The following is a 25,674-nucleotide window of genomic DNA, read 5'->3' as shown; positions in this document are numbered from 1 at the left end:
TGTGAACACAAAATGAAGCAAACTCTAAGCGGAAAATAACAGCATATACAGTTCAGTGTATGACGTTCAATAATTAAATCGTTATTCAAAATACACTTAATCAAGAATATAAATATATATCTTTGAGTAACATTGTATAGGTTTTCTGTACAAAATTAATTCCTTCGTCGCGTGGAAATACCTTACTCGTATTTATAAGTAGATCGAATCTCGTTTCAAATTCCATATTGAAACAACTTTATTGCTGTTACGTCGTAGATGTTAGAAATAATCCCCTGAATATTGAAAATTGTTGAAAATGACAACGTGAGTTCGTGATCGCCATCCACATGCAGATGCGTTAATTATAAGAAATAGTAATCAGAAGATAATCCTAGTTACGATCGATAGATTTAATCGATAGGCTTAAGATGCTTTTTTGTTTTTATCCCTGGTTTTTGTAAACGCGTGCAATAAAGGTTTTTTTGGCTCAGAACGGTGTGATAGATTTATCCATTCAATAAAACAATAACTATTGTGATCCTACCTCCGAGTATAATAATAACAACAAAAATCTTAAGAACAATTTTTTCAGAGATTCAAAGCTGTATAATAGAATTTCATTTCTCATAGAAGAGAAATGTTAAAAACGTCATATTTGAAAAAGTAAGAAAGATTCGATTGCAAACTTTATTATACAAAATGCATTACACTCTTAATCATCTCTGACGGGACGATATGCTTTAAGATAATTTTTATAGAGATTCTGTGACTTGTTCTAATTTTTTTATCACATAATATTTCATTACGAAGAACCAGAGAGACTATTTCGAACATTACGTTTCACCTATCTTTTCAAGTCTGTATTGTAGACCGTACTTATTACTGTTGTTATTTCTTTATTTAGAGGTAGGATCACAATAGCTATTATTTTATTCTTTGGATAAATCTGTCATACCGTAGCCGAAAAACTTTCTTATATGGACCAGGGATAAAAGCAAAAGAATATCTTAATTCTATCGCTTAAATCTATCGATTATATCTAGAACTATCTTCTAGTTACTATTTATTGTAACTAGCGCATCTGCATATGGTTGGCGAGCGCGAACTCACGTTGTCATTTTCAACAATTACATTATTGCACTTGGCAAGAAAGTGATTTATTTGAAAATGATTGCATCAGATTTAAATTAAACACATTTCCATAATAGTCGAGACATAAAGCGTATCGTCTAATATAATTTTATATTCTCGAAACGAATTTCTTCGTCCCATAAAAATGATTAAAATATTCCCTCGAATCACGCATGTACCAATTTCCAGAAGAAAAATTGACTTTTTAATCGACTTAAATGGTAGATCATTAAACACAAAGAATTCGCTGGTTCCGGATGGTCGAGCGAGGGGTGAGAAAACTCGATCGTGGACCGTCAGAAAAATGAATATTACATCGAAGAGATTAAAACGGTAGAATTATTATCGTCATTTACGCGACACCGTGAAAGCTTCCGTTGACGAGGGGATAGTATCAAAAATATGGAACAGCTGGTAATCCAGGATTAGCCGTAGAAAGTAGGCCAACCAAACGATCTGTTCCGATGCGCTTAATTTTTCCTGAATATTCGTCTCGACGAGGCGAGAATAAATCGGTTGTTTCGAAGGAATTTCTAACTTTGATATTACGGTGAAAGTATCACGTTGATCGTTCGCGTTAATCATCCTCTTGATCGTCCTGGCGAATCACGATGAAAACACACTCGTGAACAAAGTTTTCTCGTCTTACGTGCGAGATTTGCCCGCATAATCCAGTTGTAGCGGTAAAAGAAAAGCGTGCAGATTTTTCTGGTCGAGTTGTTTCGCGCGTATTGTCACGAAATTTCTGATTAAAGCGATGATCGTGGATAAATTAGGAAAAAGATAAATATTATCGAGTTCGTTGATGAACGATGAGTTCATGCACTTGTAAAAGATTTAAAGGTATAAAAATGTATATTTAAAATATAATTTCTTAGTTATACTCGTAAAAATATGAAATTATATAAATACACGCAGTTTAGCTGTAATAGTAGTTGGTCGTTAATTTTATTTTCTGCATGATTGGTAACTGACAATAAACGAGAAAATTATATCACTTCATTGAGACCAATGAGATTTATGATACGAAAGTTTCAGGAAATTGTATTTTACATTAATCTATTTTTTAATGACAAAATATACAATTTTAAAATGTCAACAATTACTGTAATATTTCTTAATGTATAATATCCTGTGTTTATAGATTTTATAATAGTTAATGTTACAGTTAGAATTAACAGCAAGTATGTAACGTATTATAATGAAGTATATGTTCTTCTGTTTTAGTAAAACGTAACTTTCGTACGCATAATTTCAACGTAATTAAAAACTATATCAAGAATAGAAACACGAAGGTTCGTAATATACTGCACAGCAATGCGAAGCATATTTTCAAAGTAGTAGACATAGTAATACGGATCTCCATATGCAAGCACTACAAAGATTAAAAAATATCTGCGTTTGAGTTTTCCTTTTATTGCTCGGTCGTTCCTGTTGTTGAACAAGTAATTGTACACATTTTTCTGTCAGGAACAGCTTGAAAAGCGTAAATTGTTAGGTTTCGTAAAAATAATTTATTTCAAATAACGTACGCGATACAATGAAACTTGATAATTGCGACGAAATTTTTAACGAAAATATGATTTACGAAATTTTAAGATAAACTCACAAAATCAAAAATTATTTTTGCTTACTTTTTGGAGTCGGGTTTTTTATGGGTTAATCGTAGTCTTCGAATACGTATTAATATTTCAATATTATAAAAATTCTGCTTGTCAAAATTCAGAACGCATCTGAATATAAAAATTGGTTTTCCGCAACTCGTAACTTCTAAAATAAATCCTCTTACTAGCGAATTTTATATTTTAGTACTACTTTGTACTATAGTGGGATGATGGGTCAAATCAATACTAGGTAATCCTGCTCTTCCGGTACAATGGTTCCAAGACGTAAATCTAGCCTTAGATTCGGAATTTTTCTTCGTAAAAATATTTTATTTTACATAGAACCTATGTATCGGAGATGGAATTAGACGTTAGGAATATTTAAGAAATATTCCGATGCGGAATTTTCATTTATTTTAATTAAAATCACTTCGAAGAAACTAGGTAGGAAAAAGGGAAACATTTGTTATATCTTATCAATATACAATGCAAAAAACGTTGTTAATATTTTTATCATTTATAACTAGCCTACCACTTGTAATCTTTGTGATATATTGTGATGTGTGTGAAAATTTAGTATGCTCGTAAAATTCATATCAGACGTTTGGTCAATTTCGTTATTATACAGAAATAAAGACTGCGAGGTGAATAAATCAGACTGCTGAAGTAAAAAACTAAGAAAAAAGGTAACTTAAGTAAAATAGCATAAGCATGCGTAGAAATGAAGACAATTTTACACACAGTATATAACTCGGAAAAGAAAAAGAGGATAATATATGTGACAGAAATAGAAAATTTATACCGTAGAGCGCACGGTGTAATATGATTTTTAAAACACGTTAAATAATCTATGCTATTCGTCGTTTTATGATTGCTTCGTATAATCTGGCATTCCTTGTCATTTAACTGTATGAAATAATCCATCAGAGTAGGTTGAATAAAATTTCATATATTTTTACGTCTTCAAATTTCCTATAAATTCATACATATCCGCAGTTCAAATATTAAACTAGTAACCAGGCGATCAACGATCAACGTCTGAACAAAATCGATTATCTTGCTGCGATATACGTTTATATCGTGGAAAAATGTATTCCTGTACGTCGTTGTTACTCGCAAAATCGTTTAGTCGACCCAGTTTTTCCGGCGACGAGGGAAAAAGTCGAAAGAATCGAGAAAAGTTAGCGAGAACTTTATTATCCTATTGGCCCGGTTTCCCATCGACCATCGACAATTTCTCGCGGTTCCTCGTCGATTGTCGCCGAATCGTAAGAACGTGATAAAAATTTTCTCGCTGGCTCGATAATGGAGGGTTCGATGTAATTGAAAACGTCAGCTTGCTCATCGGATGAACGCTTATCGCGTGATGCTGGCCTGGTCAGAATTGCCTAAAATAAAACAGAAACAAAAATATATGAGAAGAAGAAAAAAAAGAAAGAAAAGCGGGGATGCTTTATGTTCATTTACATTTCGGAACTTTTATCGCCACATCCAGTCTCTTCTTCAACTTTTCTCATTTACCGCCATCCGATTTAATCGGTTGCCTTGTTTTTCTCCTCCAGTCCCCCCCCCCTCCCCCCTCCCATGAGATCAGTTTCTATCACGGAACGCGAACGATTTTATAAGAACGAGCTGATCGTGACAAAGATTTAAGTAGGGTGCGATTGGTTCAATTCCGAGATCGGTATCCAAAAAAACATTCGATACTCTCAAGTGTTTTTTGACCTCGAGAACAGAACATGGTTCGGTTAATAAATCGTTCATCATTTTCTTGCTTGATTCTTTGATATAATTTAATTCTACCAGATTCTGGAATATAGAAAATCTAAGGTAGATATTCTTCAAACAAATAGTTTTACGTGTAACAATTAGGGGATCGCTGTTTCGAACGCTTTTATCGCATCAGATCGAACAAATGGAAGTAGAAGAGTCATGTAAACTTGGTAGATTGACGCGTTATTCATATGCTGTAATAAAAATTGGCTTTAAAGCAGTTATTGAAAGAAAGAAAAAATTTACACGCAGAAGAATATAAACGATACGAACAAAAATTTCTTCCCGAAAAAGGTTGTGACAAGAATACAAATGAGAACTTCTAATTTATTTCGAATACACAAAACATTCTTACTTTTTCTTACATTTTTAAATGTTTTAAATTTCAACACATAACGCTGACGGTGAGGTGTGATCAATGTTGCTTTCATCTATTCGATTATTATTATTTCATTTGAAATCTATCATTTCCTCCCCTCTCCAGTTTCCTCATTTTGTACAAATTAATCTATTGAAAAAAAAAACAATTCACTGAAAAGGAACGTCAGACTAGAAAAAGAATCTAAAGGAAGATAAAATAAAAGTCGTCCGGGGAATTTCGTAGTACAAACTAAAATGTACGATTAAAGGATCGAAGCGAGAGTAAACCGTGCGCTCGTTCGAGAAATTTTTATCCTTGTCGCTGCGTGGATGCGTTGCCTCGATACATGGACGTGCACACGAAACGATTTTATCCGTGTATTAACACGGTTTCTTATCCAGAGCAATCCCCGTGAGAGCCTTTTTCTCAAAATACAATTTTCTGCGGCTAAGATACTTCGAAAGATACATTCTGCCGGAGAATATTTTGAAGCGGTCGGGAAGAAAGTCTAAGGTACACTTCACGTCAAATGGGAAATTGACTTCTTCGAGTCTTTCATGTTTTTCCGGTGTGTCGTCGCGACACGGATAACTTTCATCTCGAAAGATTTATATCGTTGTATTATATCGTAGAATGCGCCTTTCATATCACTCGAGAGCGTATTTTATAAACGTGCTTTGGATAGTTTGTTAGCGATCGTGTGCCACGTTCTTTCCGTCATTTCCAGTCTTCTGATATTTTCTGTATTTCAGATGTGAGATTACGATTAAAACATAACAATTTTCCTTTCATGACACGGTGTGTCTTTCGGATTATTAGAACGAATTTATAATGTAGGAACGTTGAGCCAGAGACTACGATGAATCTTTCGATCCTTTTACATACGAGTCTCGAGAAATCGACCATAAATTTAATTATATTGCATCTTCAAGAATTTTACATAACCACGATGTATCTTATGTTATGATTATTTACGTGTAGCATCTTCTCGCAATAATTAAACTTATGCAATTAAATAATTCGTTTCCTTGAAAGATGCAATGCTACAATAAAATTAAAAAGCTTGCAAAGAGTGGAGTTGTTCAGTTTGGTTTCCTGAGAGGCTCATATATTATTAGAACAATCTTGAATTGATTAAAATCAAGATACCAGGTCAAAAATAGAAACAACATAACCGAAGACATAAGAAGTTAAATCAACTACTTTTACATAATATATATACATTACATAGGAGAATAATTCGTCTAATACGAAATGCTCGTTGAACGTTACAAAAAATGGCACAATTTTCCTTGTCGCGTGACACGATTCCCATGTTTTTCCTTTCTTTACCTTGAAATACAACAGCATATTTGTTTATCTTATTCCGTATCTTTTTATCTACCTACTGTCAAGCTTATCGTATTCTTTTCTCTATATCTAGCAATTATTTCGTTTCTTTATATGTCCATCTTCGTTGTTCCACCGTCTGTTTCCCTTATTTTCTATCCCTTTCGTCGGTTGTCCCCCACCATTTCACGTTGAAAGACGCGATGATGGAAACGATTACAGCAAAAGAAGAAAATTGCCTGAAACTTACGACTACTTTCCGAGACGTATTTGCCTAGCGTTGCACTATTTCTTATGAATTCCGACATGAATCTTCTCGAGAAAGAATTCTCTGGTAAAGAAAGGAGCGACACTATATGAATACGAACGATTGGCTCTACGTTTTATGCTTCGACGGTATGAAACTTTAATTTCGCATAGATTACAGAGAATTTCTTTGTAAAGATATTCGATTGCCGGCAACGCCTCGGTTAGATTCACGTGTTCTAGATTTTATCGAAGTTGATTAGTTTCGGATTTTATCGAACTACAGTAGTTACAAAGTTGTTTCTAGATTGCAAAATTTGAGATCGAAAGTAAATATGACATCTGAATGAGAACGAATACTCGAGATTTTTATTAAATTTTCAATCGATTTCGAGGTCTTGTCGAAGGTCGATAGTTTCAACATTATTTTCAAAATCGTGAAATTAATATTGAAAATAAATAAAAAAAATCTGAGTGCTAGTTTCAGTTTTAGACTAAGCTCGCAGATACTCAAGATTTTCCGAAATTTTCAATAATCTTCGAAATGTAGCGTATTTCTCAAACGTTTCTGCAAGAAAACTTAAACACTCTTCTATTCAAAAAGAAGCTATCCTTTTTTTTAAACTATCGTGTCGTTCAATCGAATACAGAATGTTCGTCCATACTATGACTAAATTTCTATTAAGACATCAAGAAAACATCCTTCAAATGAAAAGCATTTACAGATAAGATCTTCTACGCTACATTAGCGAAATTTACTTCGATTGGAATCTAGAAATAATTAAAATGCTATCGCTGGCTAGGATTCTTGGGTGAAATCGACAACGCATTATCTCGCTTCTGTGCGGCTTAGCCGAAGCACGAATTGCGAGGACGTTAAGAAGTCGTTTCATTTTCAATGTAATTCCTGCTTCCCTCGGTATTATCCTATTCTATCTCCATTTCGAGCTCATTAAATTGTAAGTTTGGTTTACGCGTGGCGGGTATTTAACGTGGATTTCGCCTCTCGTTCTCTACAGAACCGAGCTATGATAGGGAAAGCGATAAAAGAAGAGAACGTGTCTCTTCTCGAAGGGCAGAAAGATTTTCGCAATTGCAACTTTGATAGCAGTGCCAAAGCTGACCTCGAATGGCAATCTGGCCACTTTGCCGGGTTTTACGATGTCGTTTTAAGCGGAAAAATAAGTTTCAAAGAACTTCTATGTATGCGTTATCCGAATGCGAAGCTAATTCACACGATAGAGCTCGAGTTCAGTGGAAAAATAAATGTATAACGTCTCTTGTTTGAGAGATCTCTCGAAGTCATTTTGCCGTTGTAAAGCTTGGTCGATTGGAAAATTAAAGGGGATAGGTTAACAGCGACGCTTGAGGCTTCTAATTTCATGTATCTGAATTTTATCGGACCAAACTTAGAGAATAGGGATTTGGGTGAAAGCCAATTATTTAGAACATGCGACGTGAATATCCGAAACTCAACGAGGTAAAATAACGAAGTAACAAATGGTATAATATAGTAAAACAGAAGTAAAATGACATAGTATGTGTAGAGAGAAAAATAATTTTTGGCCATACAGTTGTACGTGTCTCTTGAGAAAGTAATGCCAATTATTAATGCCAGTCTATGAATTATCTAAAAGTAGTCAGTAATTTAATTTGAAAAAATACAGAATCTTATAAAGAAAAATTATTATTTGAATTTTTTAATCGAGCATCAAATCAATGAGCACACTGGATGGTTAATATTAGTTTACGTACGTTCATTATGCTTTTCCTATTCACGTGTTTACCATTGATAATTCATGCGTGTCGCTACTACGAATGTTATCTTAACGTTATGCTGTTAACAGATCGTGATCTGCCTAGCTTTGATCACATGCTGCACGCGCTTGCAGTCACACGATATCACACATAAATGAATTACGTACATGGGATAGTTGGTGATTCATAGCCTAATGAGATATGAGCAAGTTTCAGGGGAAAGTAAATTGAAACATACTTTAAAATAAATACAAAATCGAAGGGGAAAGAACGATTACCGAAATATATTGAAACAATTCTATAAATTTCAGAGGAGAAATAAAAAGAAAGAAATTTTTATTAAAATTCGCTAAAACAAAGACGCTTGTTGCCAATCTTTCAGCTGTAAAGTTTTTCTTTCATATCGAAATTCCCAATAAAATTCTACTTCGTCACATTTCGAATTTTCTTTCTTTCAATGAAATTCGTCTTTAATACGCTTAACATCTGAAATGCACTGGTAATACACGTTTTACCACTCGTCTAATGCATAAACACGTTACCAAATGTTTATACAATTCAATTCGTCGCTCGTTTTACTTATTTCAACGAACGGAACGAGCGAATGTAGATCAGCGTTCATCAATGTAAATTTCCATTCATCGTGCACCTTCATTCCACATTATGGAACGAAGTCACTTTATATCCGAGCAGGACGCAACGAATCGTAAATTATATTTTGCATAACAACAAACTCGAATCCATTACTTTTTCCATTCCATCGTCCTTTACGTTGACTACGTTATTACGTAGCGTGTTAGGTTCATTAACAGGGGTCAGAATGCAAAGTTTGTTTTCTTCGCAAACGAACAAACACTGCACGGAAATTAACGTTGGAAACTGGGAAATCCAATCGAGATCGATGCGACTTAATGTTGTTGGAATAACGTTAAATAATAACATTAACCAATCCGTGGGATTGGTTAATATTTTAACGAGACAGTCACGGTCCAAGTTGTGGTAAGCTGCAATTCCACCCTCTTGCTTTGGACTAATTCGTTGGCCGCTAATTTCGAACGTTCTTGCTCCGTGTTCTATCTACGTAATAGCTGACCCCGTGCTACCTATTTCCGGCCTAGTTTCTCGGAACCGAGTAATTAACGTCCCCGACGTTCTCTCGGTGTCTTTAAAAGTTTCGAAAAAAAAGAAAACTCCCCTTTAGAGGGGCTCGTTAGAAAAGCGATATGCGAAGATTACCGTGTCGCCATTTGCATCTGCTTCAGAGTAATCTTCCCTTTCCATTTCTTGCGCAGAACTTTTGTATTAGCTGGAGAAACATACTGTTGAAAATATGTCGTTTTATTAGATTCGGATTTGTTCTTGCACGAATGAAATTTCTGCTCGGGAATACTTCTCTTAAGTTTATCATACGAAGGTAATACTTTTCACATTTTTTAATTTGGTGTAGTGTATTTTGATACGCGAAGATTCATTTACGATTCGACCAGTTCGATCTTCGTTCGAAATTTATTTAGAATTAGTTTCTTTCAATTTCTCCAACATAATCTAACAGATATTTACATTTTGTATATCGAAAATTTCATAGGACTCGAAGAATCGAACGAAGCAAACTTAAGCAAAATTTTTAGACGTAATCGATTAGTCGGATGAATCGGATAATTCGCAAATACCAAACGTATTTCGAGTTCACCTTTGTAAATTTAATCTTGCTACCGATAGCCGGAGAAATTTATTAGCTCGAATTTCATAGAGTGGACGCGAGGGTTGGACAGCGAATACGGTGGGCGTATTTTGAACGCGAACGTTTTGACACAATCGATGGTGCACGTTAGAAACATATTGTGGCTGAATGGTGTGATATTGGTCATCGGGAGGTCAAAGGATTTGACGGAACGCTCGTGGCGATTCGTACGTCAATCTCTAGGACAGACCATCTGACAAATGGAATGCATGATTAATGCTTGGTCCCTCTACACGTTCCTACCGCTAATGGGTTAATCTTAACTGTGTCCATAATTAGCAATTACATTAATCTTGTATCTTCGTGTATAAGATCTGTTTGTATCTATTGATTCCATGTTATAATTGATATAATTCTCTTAATTGAATTAGTATTTTGATCCTTTATGGCTACGATGTTCTTGGTATTGAAGGTCTTTTCGTATTTGTGTCACGAATATTTAAGCATTTTATATACATAATTGAATCTCGATGAGTTTGTTTAGTAAATAAATGCTTTTTAAAAGACAACATTTTATACGCCAGTGTAACGCGAAAGATTATTTCAGGGTTTCAAATATCCACAGATATCGAAATTAATTTTATGTTTCTGTACATTGGTGTGGGTCTGCAGGAATGTTGTTCATTATTGTTTTACATTCAGTTATAGGTAGCTCCTTTGTATATAGGATATCTGCAGCAGATTTTTACTCTTTTTTTTGAAGTTTTAATGTTATATCAGAATCAAAAATTGAATATGAAGCATTGATTTTCTGTCAATATATAGACATTTCTCTTTTAGCTTCCCGTTCGAGTTAATTAATTTTATAATTATGCTTCAGGTCAATTATATTTGCGATTCCAGCTACGTTATATGAACAAGTTTAAAATATTAATAACGAAGTACATTGCAGATTTAACGTAGTATATTGATATTGTATAACCATAACTTTATTCGTTAAAATTGTTAATTAATTATTTAAAATCATTAGGAACGTTGATACATAATTCCTGTTCATTTGCTTAGAAAACAATGTTTTAAGTCTACTAAATTTTACTTCACTGTAAAAAGAACAACGTTCGATGAATTCAAGTGTATCGTTCGTAGACTGAAGCGTACTTGGTCGTCATAAAAAAGAATAATTAATAAAATATTCATCGCTTTTATCCGTGTTCTGTTCCAATACACAGTAGACATCCCCTGCTTTCAGCGTCAAATCTTTAACACTACCTTACACAGACATTTGGAATATTATAAATCATTGTAATTTGATAATCAGAAAAGACGAGATTCCTCGATTTCTCCTCTTTACCCTTCGAAACGAAAGAAGAAGATTATAATAATCAGAATAGAATATAATAAAAAATAATAGAATGTTTTCACGATATTCTATATTCCATAAATATTCGCTTCTTCCAAAACGAAGGTGAACGATACAATTTTCCATACAACGTGAACGATAGAAATAAATAAAAAATTTCATAGACGTGAAAGGTAATAGAAGCGGATCGATTTATTTTTCTCTTCTCTCAAGCGCCAGTTACAACGGTTCCATTCGCTTAATTCACCCGTGTCGTAATACATTCTTCCCAGCGAAGATCAACGAGCGTCCGAAATGCGATCGATACTTGATCACCGATCACACGCACGAAATTCCAATTCCTTCTGATTACGGAACCGTGCTTAAGCGCACAAGTAGACGCTAGTACGGCCCGATTTTGCGCGGCAAAGAGGATTGGATGAAGCGGAAAATCTCGAACGGGAGCGTAATGGAAAACGTGCATTTCGATTTAGAACGTATTGGGTGATGGCCACGGGACGGATTTAAAATTTATTTGAGCGAACTAACTCGACCCGATGACGGCTCATTTCGACGATCGAGACCTGTGTTTTCGTGCAAAACGCGCCGGGTTTTTCTTCTCGTTGGTAATTGTACTTTGCGAATAGTTTTATTGTACGGTTTCGCTCGAAACGCTTTAAATAGGAGCAATTATCTAGTTTCACTGGCGTGTTACATGGAGATCAAGGAAAATACTGTGTTCTAGTTCTTAATCATTGTGAAAATTATGCGAGAGTTATGTTTAGAGGTTTGCGTTACGTTAGGTGTGACATGTTCTATACAATGTATTAATCGGTGTATGATCTTTCAGAAAATTATACTTAATTCTTTATAAAAAAAATTGACATATCGGTATTTCTTTATGGTATTAGAGTGTCTTAGTTCGTTATAGTATTTCTGTTACTATTTGTATCGTGTAGTGATAGTAGTTTGGGATTAGATATTTTTTTACCGTATATTTCTTTAACTTGACATTTTGCGAAATGTAAATGTTTCTTGAATTGTAGTGAAAAATGTTGTACTGATTTCTTGTTTATTAGAAAGATATATTCCATATATTCTTTTCTTTTTTTCTATTTTATTCAGATATTATATCTCACATGCTTCTCTAAGTGGAATATTCCTGGTTAAAATTATATTACGAATATAATGAAATAACATAGTTCGTCAAATTACGATATTAATCCAATGAATTGTTTACTTTACTGGTTGAAATTTAATTTCTTTACTTTCAAATCTAATACTTTGACTATTCTAAGGATGCATTGCTTTTTATAAGCATCAATAAAAATGTTCGTTATTTAAGGTGCTGTTTAATATAATTTGAGGGATAATAGACGAAATTTTCTATGCGACTCCATTGCTCAAATATTTTAGCAGCAATGTAAGAAATATAATGCGACGCCGAGTAATAAAACTTAGTTATCGAGGACGAGTAAAGATCAAAGAGAAGCGAAGCTTCCTCGAACGAAGACGCGACAGAATGTCGTGAAAACTTTAATGAAAGGTCGCGATTCGTCCAAACACGGGGCAGAAAGTTCCTTCGAGTTCCTTTGCAAAACGAAGCTTCTTTTGACGAGTTTAAAAAATTCCGTGCGTTCTAAGAAAGTTCGCGTAAACGTAAAACGAAAAGCGGAAGTTTTTTTCGACGAAGCACAATTTTTTGGTCGAACTTTCTCAACGAAGAATTTAATGGTATTTACAACCGCCGTAGTTTGATATTTCAATAAAGATCTCATTTCATCCTTGCTAATATAATATTTAAGATATTATTAACTGTAAATTAATGATAATTAATTATGCAATATATCAATTGTAAATTAATGATAATCAATTATTCGACATATCAATTGCAAATTAATAGCAATTAGTGATCCTACATATTAGTTGCATAGCGCAAACGAATATACATAGCGATAACAGAAATCAATTTGAACTGTAGGTCTTTTTAAATGCAATACTATGAAAATGTTTCATAGATCCAAAGATTTTTATAACTAAGTCGACTTGAAATTCTATTAACGTAGGAAAACTTATCAAAGTTACAAGAAATTATCATTAATGTCTACGGCATTAATTTTACGTAGGAATTGGTCCATTGCAAACTAGTTAAAAATATTAACACAATTAGCGGAAGATTCCATGTAGGAGTACAGCTAAAAGTTGTACAGCGAGTTGTTAGTACGTACCTTCTATATTATATATATTTTAATTCATTTCTCAAAAACAAAAAAAAAAAATGGAAAAAGGAGAAAAAACAACACAGTCACGACGTCAGTCACCTATCTTTGCGTTAAAATTGATTAATTACAAATTAGTTAAACGACAATAAAAATTGAATACAAATACAAGAATAGAAAAATGACCGTAAATTTGTAACCAAAAACTTGTTTTTTCGTAAAAAGTGAGAAAGAAAAGTATGTCGAAAGCCATCCTTCCATCCTGTAATATTTTCCATCTTGATGCGCAGAAGATTCATTAACTGAATCTGTTTTCACGAGAGCAATAATTCCAGTTTGGAATCACCTTCCGCAATAACGGAACAGGTCGAACTCCGTGCAGCAATCCGATGTCAAACGACGTCGTGCGACTGCACGAATCTGCCAACGTAACTATACTAGTAACAATAAATAGATTACACAGGGGAGAGGACGGTCGGAGGGCCGTTTTACATGCAGTTGAGCGTATTTGTACAGCTGGTGCGTGTATCATTGCGCCAGCAATCAACAGAAGTGCATTGCATTAATGAACAAACGCACTAGTTAATAACAATTATCGCTGGTATTCGGATATTGCGTCGCTCGCGGGGTGTACGCCGTGGCTACAACTTCTAAGCATTCTGGCTAACGAAGCGAAACTGCAACAAGGGTTGAGTAGCGAGCTGAGAACGATCTACGTAAGAGCTATTGGAGAAGATTAAACAATTGCTTGTCTGGATAGTTTGATAGACGAGTGCAATGAACTGTTGCATTATCTCTTCTTTTCTTCTTCTGTATCTAATTTCTTCGATAAATCGTAGTTATTGCGAGTTTAGGTATTCGATTCTTTCGATAATTATATTTTTAGATTTTAAAGTTTGTCTATGAACGTGAACAAATAACGCGAAAATTTAAAAATGTATATCGCAAACGATACAGACGTTAATTACCATAAAAGAGAGTCTTGCAATTTTCTCATTTGAAAGAAGCAAAATGAGGGCCGTGAAATATCTTCTTAGAAGATGTAGAATATTTAGAGTATCTGGAATGGAGATCAAGAAAGAACCGACTCCATAGATGTTAGAATTTTCCTTTTCCAATAGTGTGTTCGTTAGTCACCATTGTCGTTACTCTACACCGTTACTCTGCACTGTTTATTTAACAAGATACGTTCTGAAAAAGAAACTCAATACCTTTATTTGTACGAACTAAAAAATATCTGTAATAAAAAATTGTCAGATAGAAATATTGTTTCATTTTCTGTATAAATTCTCCGTAGTTGCTGCATTAACCGTATGAAAATTTTATTTTCACTGCAACTAGTCATCCGTGTCAATCGCATATTTCTCTCTCAATAAATGATTGATTTGCCGAAAGATTATTTGTTCGAATCGTAACGAAGTTGAATGATTTTGACGATCTGTCAGGCGTATTGTATCGGTTCTATCGACAATGATGGATGCGCCACTGCAATCGTATCGGGCAAATAGAATATGCGATTGTATGGTATACATCCTAATCCCATTGTTTCCTTACTGGCGTAAGTAAAGCGGTATCGATTTAACGGCATAGCGTGCAGGTTGATCCGTTTCATTGTTCCATTCATTAGCGCATGCTAATGGGATTGCAAATGTGTCATATGAATGACAGTGAACCGCATTAGAATATGTTTGCAAATAAGAATATTGTTGTCATTATTCTATCCGATTTGTATGATTGATAATCCTCTTGACTCAGTTTCTATGTAACATATGCTATATTTAGAAATATCATTTTTGACACGATGATTCTACGATGAATTGTGTATGTTCTGCTCGCGATATCGGAGTATCATTAATATTACTAGATTACGTTTGTTTCATGCAATTTCATATTATCAAGGTAACTAAGAAAATGGAGCTTACGTAAAAATTTATTTCACCGGAGAAAATAACAACTACCTCGCTTCGAGTATTCTTTATATCTTCACTTATCACGCGTATTTCGTACAATTTTGCACTTTCAATTTTGTCATGAATGCATGAAATAATTTTTCCTGCCTTTCACGTGTTTTAGGTCGGATATAGAATACACGACAAATTCGTCGAAGACTTTCTTGAAGATTCCGGACGTTAAATTGGAGGACGAAGGTCTCTATAAGTGCGAAGCTACATATCTGGCAGTGAATCGAAAGTGCAATAATGTCCAGCATATCATACTTAACGTCACCGGTAAGTTTCCTAACGATATTGTTTCAGATAGTATAGAAAAATAAGAAATCCACTGAATTTTCCAGACTTCTCTAGTATCCAACGATTGAGATTCGTGATTCTAAAATTCTTCAAATTTTTGAACATCTTTGACACACCGTATCTTGTCTCAAACTCGTCGAAACGAAATGTACAGCAACGAATTAAGACCATCTTCTATAAATAACGTAAATAAAAAGAAAAATCCAGAGGTACCGCGGAAAGACGTATAAGAGGGAAACACCAAAAGGAAATTTATCATCGCTATTTATTCAGGTCTTTCTCTTTGCTCCGCTTCCTTGTCGAAAGTTCAACCGCTAGTAGAGTTTAACTTTCCACTGCAAAGAGACCAGACTTCATAAACATTTATATGCTGAAGTTTTAAACTCCCGTTTAGTTTAGGTAATTTACTATTCAATTTAATGGACTTAGTATTAGTAAATGATCGAGTCGTGATTATTTGCTGTATAATCGACTGAACAAACTATGAACTCGAAAAGAGGGTAGGGGACGATTACGAGATAGAGGAGCCTACGGAAGGGATGCTTTTCACGGTGCACGAGCCAGAGGTGGCGTATAATTTAATTAATCGATTAAACGTCGACGATCCCCCAGTAGTAAGATATGCGTGGAATAACTCGTATTAGACGTATCGTACTTGTACGATCCGTGTAATCTGGGTAATCCCAGTAATTCGACAAACGAGAAAGCCGCAGTACTAATCCGAAGTGGTAGCGACTAAACCACTGAACCGGTTATCTTGACACACGCAACATGTCATACTATTAAAGTGCGGTTGAATTTACGAACATGAAAGGGATGCCAATTACTTTGAAATTTTAGCTGGAAACCGAGATACCGCTCGACGGTGTCACCGACGAAACGAACTTAAACCGCGATAAATATGTGTATTTGAACGGACACTCGTAATTTGCCGTTTAAAAGTGTCCGAATTACATGAAAGTCCACGTGTTATTGATTTAAATACGAGCCGTGATATTGGAAATCAGTAAATGATATTCTAAAACATTCACTTTGCTTATTTTTCTCTCTTTTTTTTAATATTTTCGGACAAAGTCGAGATCTTTGTGATAGAATCGATTTTTCGTAGGGGAAGATCGACGCTTGGTTGAAGACACCTTTGTCCGAAAAGTAAAGGAAGAAAATCTGCAACCAAAATCTCAGCTTGATATCTGAAAACGTCGCGCATGGAGATACGCGCGTATAATTTATTTTCCGTTAGAGAAGGCGTTACATAATATTTTTGAGAATAACATTTTCCAAGCCAGAGAAATAATTCTGAGAAATTGCCTAAAGTGGACATCTCCGATAATATAATATTTAATAAGAAACTTCAAGAATTCCTCAAACAAGTCCGATAACTGTACCTTTACTTGCATCTTATACGTCCGTACAATGCGATGTTTAAGGTGCAGTTTTGAAGAATCGCTCGAATTACGAAAGTTGGCATCGTGGTTCTTACGTTGCGTTTGTTAAAGAATATTCCGAGGCTGAAACTATCCGCAGTTTGAAACATCAGGAAAAATTTTCGCGGTAAGTCCGCCGCCAACTTAACGTGGATTCTTAATGTCGTCTGATTACAGTCAGACCGTGCTAATAACGCGAGACTTGTTCTGAACTCGTGCAACCGTGGCGAATCTGTTCATCCATTGAAGGTTTATTGTAATTACCAGCGTGTCGCGAAGCGAAACTCGCGAATGGTCGGAAGTTGTAACGCGGAAGCCGAAATGTCGCGCAGGATTCATGTTTTCCCACGTTCCCAGCCTTTCTCAGAATTCTCTGCTCGCGTAAGTGCAACTTTCCGAATTGTAAATCTTTCGAGGATAGACCGAACCGTGCGGCTTTGCTTTCAAAAGCATCACACGTATTACGTTTGTGTGACTTTCTGGACGTTTGATGATTTTACGTACAAAGATTTATCTGATGGTGGAAAGTCGAAAATTATCTATGACGAAAGCTGAACATTACGAATAAATCGTGGATTTTTATGTATTTATAGAAAATTCTGAAAAAAATGTCAATTGCACCTGATACGGAAAAATATAGTATAAAATATTCAAGGTATAGCATCTGTTATAATTCATTAGACCAAATAGACTAAACAGATTAATTCGACTAACTAATTAGCTTGCAAATGTCTATATAGTTTTGTGTTCGTATGTTTTTCATTAATTAATGTGATCCAATGTCGTTAATAATGAATAATTGGAACTTGGATAGAAAATTGTTTTACTTATTAAATATTATAAGGAGTATTATAATTTAAATATTTTATACGCATATTTTTAGATATTACGTACGTTGTGTACATTTTTGCTTCGCTATACTACTTCGTCCTATTACATCGATAGACTATACTTGAAACATTGTCGGAATTAAAATAAAATATTTTTGTCACATTTAAATATTCGTAACTATATAGATTACACGACTCTAGTTTTAAAGCAAATGTAGAAATGTACGTGCAATGCGACGCGTTTGAATGGATCAAAGGCGACATTTTTAGAGCGGAAGTTGAGGAAGGCCTGGCACGTGGTTTCCTTTCAATCTAAAATTTTCAATCGCGTTACAGTCGAGAAGAAAGTACAAAGGAGAGTCGAGGTGGATGGGTTGAGGTTTAAAGAACGCGACAAAACGAGCAACGTTTCAGACGGTCGAAGGTCCGAAGCTCGACAATGAATGCGACCAAATAAAAACAATTAGAACGACGTTGCTATTAAAAGTTGCAAATTGCACACTTGTGCCGAGGTCGGGTTTGCCACGTAAAATATCGCATCGTTGTGTCCGTGTCTCATTTCCATGGGCAACATTATTTTAGGTGAGAACAAACGCTTTTCAGCCGAGCCTCGTCATCCGCACTAATGATACGTTTCACGTTTGCCCGTTGTTATAAATTATTATGGCTAACGACACAATTAACGGCCAAGATCCCGCGGTGTTCGTCGTTTTCGAAATATCGTAAAATATCGACCAGCACGGGAATAGACAATTTTCGTTTAACATCGCGTTTTACTCTTTTGCGAATCTTCGTATTTCTTTTACGTTATATCGATTATAAACGTACGTTTTATTTATTCGATGGGATCGATGGCGTTTGACGCGAATTTCTTTTTACATTGACACGACTCTCGTCATGTCAAAAATTCAGCGTTGGTAGAAATAATTTTCCTCGGACATTTCATTTTCGTCGCAATCGAGATAACAAAGAATCTTTATACAGGCGAAGTACATGAAAAACGAAATATTGTGACGCGAAATTATTTTTTTGTCAATCAGTTGACAAATTCGTTCTTTATTGTCAATTTTAAACAAATTCAAGATCGCCAGAAATAATTTTCATCCATCGTTTCATTTTTATTGCGATCCGCTAAAAAACAGAATTTTTCGTGCAGCAGCATGTCGAAAATTAAAAGTAAATACTTTGACACGGGATTAATATTTTGTCGCCGAATTTTAAAATTGGTGGAGTATGCACTTCCGATGAAAAATTGATCGCACCAAACGATACGTATGAAACGACGAAAAAAAAAAAACTAACTTACAAACTAATTCATAAGCAGCTGTATTTTTCAAACTCGCGATTATGGAATTCTGATGGCAGTGTAGAATCTTTATTGGGAATATGTACGCTATGTAGGTCGAAACATTAAAAGGTTCGAGTGTATCTATAAACCGTGGTATCGCGCGTATCCTGTTTTCGCCACAAATTAAGAAAATAACAGTGTTTAATCGTAACGTGAGTTGGTTCGGTAGCAGATTGAAACCGAGTACTACGTGCATGTACTCGTTTATTGAAAGTCAGCTGCGAAGAAAAATATAGCTTACTGAGTTTCCAAATATGTTAGTCGAAGATTAAAAAAAGAATCGCGTAAACGTGGTTGAGTTTCTCCTTCGATATTTTTGAAGCTTGAATTCCACAACACGTTTAAAATTTTGTATTTATTTCTTAGTATTAGGTTGTCTTTCTTTACAGACACGTCTTTTACAACGACGCATCTTTATACAAACATGAAACCTAATTCGTCGAACGTTGTGATCTTCATTTTGATAGAACAAAATGGATCATACGTAATTCGATAAAATAATATAAAACGGAAAATGTTGTGCATCTGGACGACCTAATACGTTACAAAATAAAGATAATGGAAAGATCCGAAGTAAAATGAAAAATGAATGGAATACGATTTTAAATGTCGAAGAAAATCACAGTTTATATTATTATACATATATGTACATAACATTTATGTATATAATAAAATAAAATAATATATTCTGTACCTGTAGAACTTAGATTATTGCATTTTAACGTTAAAATAAATCTTAAATCTTGGAAGTAACACCTTGAACAGGAAAAAATTAAGACCAAAATGCAAAAGTTTCTTACTTGGCTCGAGGCAACAACTGGAAATAGCACACACACGAGGGTAGCAAATGCGACCGAGGGAGAAGGCTCGATCTCAGCACAATTTTTCGGCTGAGTGACACGGTTAAGGGGCGAAATTAAACACTGCTTCTTCTTTCTTACGTGCTTCATGTCGGAGTATCACTCGTTGTCCTTGTCGGGGAAGAAACCTGGCTGCGGGCGATCGCAGTTCTCATTTCTTTTTTTAAAACGACACGTTGCCTTTTGCCACTGCCTCTCGTGTATTTATACGCGTCGAAAACACACTGGCATGAAATAACAAAAGAGGGCCATTATTTCATGCGAAAAAGAATTGCTTTTATTAGAGTGCTAATTAAAATGTAATTCTTGCGTAATCTTTTGTATTTCTTCCGTATTTCTTTATCGTATTAACATATTTCGTTATAGTATTTCTGTTGCTATTTACATTGTGTAGTTGCAAAAGCATAAATTTCTCTTTGAGATTAGAGATTTCAAGATAATAGAAATGTAAGTCTCGCGTAATCCAATTTGATAAAACAGAAGAAATGACATAATCATTATATTTATAATTAATGGTTGGATTTTCCGACAGAATCCTCTTTTTCAAGATTTCGATAATCGATGAACAATCCATTATGAAAATAATAAAAATATATACGAGAGGAAACGACATACTAAAATAATTTTTTATGGTAGAAATGAAATTACGAATAAGCATGATGTTGCAACTGGCAACGAGTAAACACGATGTTAGAAGATTATTTATTTAAAGTTTAAGAAGTCCCGGAAATAGAGGTAGTATATTTCTAGTAAATACACCGAAGGTTTAAAAAACGGATTAAAATTTCTCTGTGATTAAAGTGTCGTTTTAATTAGAATTTTAGACTTTGATTTTAACCGAGATGTAGTGAAGAAACGAAAAGAAAAGAAAATAGACGATTCTGTCCGTATTGAAGATATAACTTTGTCTTAATTACATAGAACAAACTGCATATCGTGATCTAGTTCTAGGATGCTTGCAATTTCCAAATTTTAGAATTATTTTCGCTTATTTTCTATAAGAACTTGCTAAATTTGCAAAAATCCTTTCTTCGTTAGCATCCTTTAAGGAAGAAAGGAATTTTAATAAAAATTGTAAAAGAAACTCGCCTATATTGACAAGATTAATTTCGATGCAAACATATTTACAATAAACGAACATAAAAGCAAGACGTTTAATATTTATATCGATATAATTATATAGATTTTCAGATTTTTCCTTCAATTCGATATGAATACGCAGTGTAAATAAATATTTCTACCCCTAGAATTTGGATATTCTAAGAAGAGAAAAAAAATTAAAAAAAAGACGAAGATGACAAGATGGGAAATCGAGTTCGATTTTATTTTTCGAGGACTTTCCGGTGCATGTATGTGCAAGCTAGGTGAAAACGTATGGCAAAACTTTCACATCGACCTAATGCCTGTCCGAAAGTTTTCTATAACTCCCACCGTGCAAACGCATGGACGAAGAAAGCGCGCGATTCCGACGACCGAAATGAAATTTGAAAACTTGAAACTCATTCGGTGCATACGCGCCGCGATTCTTTCACCTGCTGTCAGCTTTCACCATTTCATGACTCGAATAAATATAATGAAGATACGATGAAAAAGATCTCGTTGACAAGAAACAAGAATAACTAATCCGTTCATAATTTGTCTATCGTAATTTATTTTTAAATCTGATATTGATATATCTAAAACGAAGACAGCATAATTTTTACTAGAATTATATTTGCAATAAATGCCTTGTAATTTCTATATACAGGGTGGTTGGTAACTAGTGGTACAAGCGGAAAGGGGGTGATTCCACGAAAAAAAAGAAGTCGAAAATATAGAATACAAATTTTTCGTTTGAGGCTTTGTTTTCGAGAAAATCGACTTTGAATTTTCGTTCGAATCACCCCCTTTCCGCTTGTACCACCAGTTACCAACCACCCTGTATATCTTCGAATTAGTTTCAATTTTGATAAATATAATCGCGACGACAATCGTGTCTCATTACAGCGTCAATGAAACTCCAAAATGTTTTGTATAACACATACAATATTGACATTAAAATTTTCCACGATAAGTGTTCAAATATTTTCATGAACCATTCTACATCTTTTTCGCCCATATGATCGTCCAGGCGTTGAAATCTTTTTGAATACTCGTTGGAATCGGCACAAATTCAATTCAAAAATCATACAATAGTATCACCGATGAACCGATATTATGATTAAGCTACATAATTCGCGCGAAGTAATTGTAACAGCCATTTCGTTGGCTGTTGACGCTATTCGTCGCGCGTATTTCAGAGAGCAATTTATCGGATGGAAAGCTGTTACGATCGCGAACCGCGCAAAGGAGCGGCAATCGACCTCTATTTAAATTATATGAAGGACCACTTGTCTCGCGGCCAATCCAATTAGATCTTCTAGCTGCTGGAAATTATGGGATTTCAGGCAGTTCTCTCTCTCTCTTTCTCTATCTCTCTCTAGGTCATTGGGTTTCTATCGACTCGCCAGCACTTCTGATTGGACATCCTCGCTTGCTCCTTCTAATTCGGACCCCAAATACATCGATCTGACCCCCCTCCGACTACCTCTCGTATTATTAAAAGCGATTCTAAAGGATTCCGCTGCTCAAACCATTTCTATCGACTCAAATCGATTTTCCCTAGATTATCTCTGTTAAGATTATATATATCGAATATGAAAGAATTATTTGGTCAAATTATTTGTTTTGTATAGAACATTAGGTTGTCCGAAAAGTTTCTTTCGTTTTATAAGGAAATAATAGACGCACAATGTTTTGTATCAGTTTTATATCAGTTTATTGAATTATGCACGAACATAATAATAGAAATATAACGAAATGGATCATACGTAATTCAATAAAATAATATAAAACAGGAATTGTTGTTCATCTATTATCACCTTATGAAACGAAAGAAACATGTTGGACAACTTAATAGTAAAATTGCGCGAGAGTAGTTCCATGAAGATGTAATGGTTCTCTGAATTAATTTATCGTATCATAATGTAAATTCTCTTTTTTTATTGGGTACATCGTCGTTTTCGCAGTAACGAAATCTGGGCTTTGTCTTAAACAAATAGAATCGTCCACAGATATGGAAGTATAACGTTGCAGAAGTACAATCTTCGTAACAGACCCAATACATCATCGTCGGCACAGAGACGTAACATTTTCCCCAAAAAGGAAGGAACATTTTTGTCAAAAACACAGACTGAACACTGAAGCTCAGTACGAAATTCTGCAGGGAAATTAGGATTCGCCCAGCTCATGAAAGTTGCAGTTGCCGTATGTTTTTTCCCGCGCCTTAGCATCGTCGTCGTGCGGCGTGTTGCACTCTGGGTACCTCTTTTCTCCACTTTCCGGCCTGGGAAAATGAAAATTTCACGCAATTGAACTTCGTTCGAAAGTGGAACGCATGTTGCGTGACGTCTCGTTACAATTTATTTCTTGTGTCAGTGATGGAATTAATTAGAATGGTCGAAACGCAAAAAAAGAAACGGGTTCCTGTTAGGTACGTACTCATGATCATGAAACTTTCCACCAAATTTTCAAAGTATTTGACACTAGAATATATAGCGATGATTAACATTTTATAACGTATAACATTTTCATCAAAGAAATCCAAAATGAAAACAATCCGAAAAAGTACTTAACCCCTTATTCTCAAAAATAAAAATAATTGATAAAATTTTTATGGAAAATTGTAGAGTGATCGTTTTGAATAATTAACACTATTAATATGCACATCCATAGCTGTGAACTGTAATAATTATAAAAAGGAACATAGAGAAATTAAATATTCCATATTTCAATATCAACTAGAGGTTAGCGAGATTTTCTTTGGTTGAAATATCAAAACTGTGAGATGTTCAATTTCATAATAATAAGAAGGCGAATCGGAAGGCTTGATAGAGGTTTCGCTTCATTTGAATGTAAATTACGCGATAAATGCTTATCGAAATGTGGCGATGCCCAGAGTTCACCTGGGAACGGGGTGAATTGTTCATTAAACGAAAGTAATTACGCGAGCGGGTAAAATGTTAAAAAATTGTCGAGCTTGGAAACTATTGGCGAGATCGGCATTCAATGAACTTGCCATCTTCGCGAGTAACCTGCAGTCACAATTTTTCTGCGATAATTTGTCTAACTGAATCTTACTGTAGATAAAGATAAAATTTGCAAAAATCGTGCTTTAAACTTTTTCTTATTATATAAAGCTACGCGTGTAATACTATCTAATACCTTCTCCTTTATTTCTATATTTCTGCTATTTATATTACAAAACCAAACTTCAGCAATAAAAGTACCAAACGAATATAAACGTTGTTTTATAAAATTATAACGATATATTAGAACTTTAATAGGGAAAAAGTTTCAATGTGCTCAGATTAACAGAATAATTAGAAAAGGGGAAATGAAATTGATCGACGCATTCGAGTAAAAATTTGACTATTTACAGAAGAGAGCAAAATGATGTCAGTGATATCGAGGGCAATAATTTTTCATTATATCGTGTTCTATTATAAACGTAAGTAATTGAAAATATCACGTTTGATTTTAATTTGCGAATTCGTACGTCATTTTACAATATTTTTCATTCTCTGCCTCGTATTCCTCCGAGTCTCCACCAACCCACTTTCATCCTCTCGAAGCTCATTCCAGTTCGTATCACGAAATCGTTGCACTGGGACTCAGCGATTCGCTAGATTAGAGGAACTCCGGCGAGGAAAGTGGTACACTTTTCATATAACTGCATCTCCAAGCTGTTCTTCTCCTGTTACGGAATAACCACCGTCAACGATCACAACGATGTACCTGACATTAATTTTTCTATAAACTTGCCCAGGGATTTACCGTGTTACTATTCGCGAACAGGTACGTTTCACATTCTTGTGCCAAAATTTTCATTAGATAAACTCGGAAAAAGAAACGAGAAGAATTAAAAGGTAGACGATGAACAGAGAGAAGCGAAGGATAATTCTGTGACGAAAGAACGAAGAAATGGCAAGCGAGAAAAATAGAAAAAAGAAGAAGAAAGAAGAGAAACGAAACAAAAGGAAGAAATGAAGAGAGGGGAAACGGAGAAGAAGAAGATAAGAAATGGCAAGAAGGATTTGGAAGGAAGAAACAAGAAAAGAGACGATAGAGAGGAGAAACGAACAGAAAAGGAGAACAAGGGAAAAAGCTAAGCGAAGGGAAGATCAGAGAACTCTAGCGAGTTCTCTGATTCCAAGTTTCGGACACAAATAAGCCAACGATCGTATATCTAACCCAAAATTTCCATCTCCTTCCTACCCGTTCCTTCGCTCCAAATCCGTCCTACCATAATTCAATCAAGACTTTTAACCGTGAACGGCTCTGATCCCGTATTTCGTTTGATCTTTTTCCAAATTTCCTCCGCAAGATGATATATCCATCCTATAGCTGGTCCGTCGTAGCAAAAGTATAATATAAAAAGGGGAATCTCAAATCTCTTGAAAGCTACCATCCAGAACACGAGTCCGTCGAGGATCGCGTACCACGAAATCGATCCTCGTCGC

The 25,674-nt window shown here is 34.9% G+C and overlaps 1 protein-coding gene across 4 annotated transcripts in view; it reads left to right on the top strand.

The window, feature by feature from the left end:
- LOC100749681 (hemicentin-1) overlaps positions 1-25,674 on the top strand; it is a 431,443-nt gene that overhangs the window by 304,490 nt on the left and 101,279 nt on the right. For all 4 annotated transcript variants that reach the window (XM_033320792.1, XM_024367725.2, XM_033320790.1 and 1 more), the window contains exon 3: positions 15,497-15,651. In XM_033320792.1, the coding sequence (XP_033176683.1) occupies positions 15,497-15,651 (155 nt within the window). The remainder of the gene's footprint in view (positions 1-15,496; positions 15,652-25,674) is intronic.

The sequence above is a fragment of the Bombus impatiens genome, unplaced genomic scaffold (assembly GCF_000188095.3).
Source record: "Bombus impatiens unplaced genomic scaffold, BIMP_2.2 scf_0349, whole genome shotgun sequence".
Classification (NCBI taxonomy): Eukaryota; Metazoa; Arthropoda; class Insecta; order Hymenoptera; family Apidae; genus Bombus; species Bombus impatiens.
This window is presented reverse-complemented; position numbering and strand designations above follow the sequence as displayed.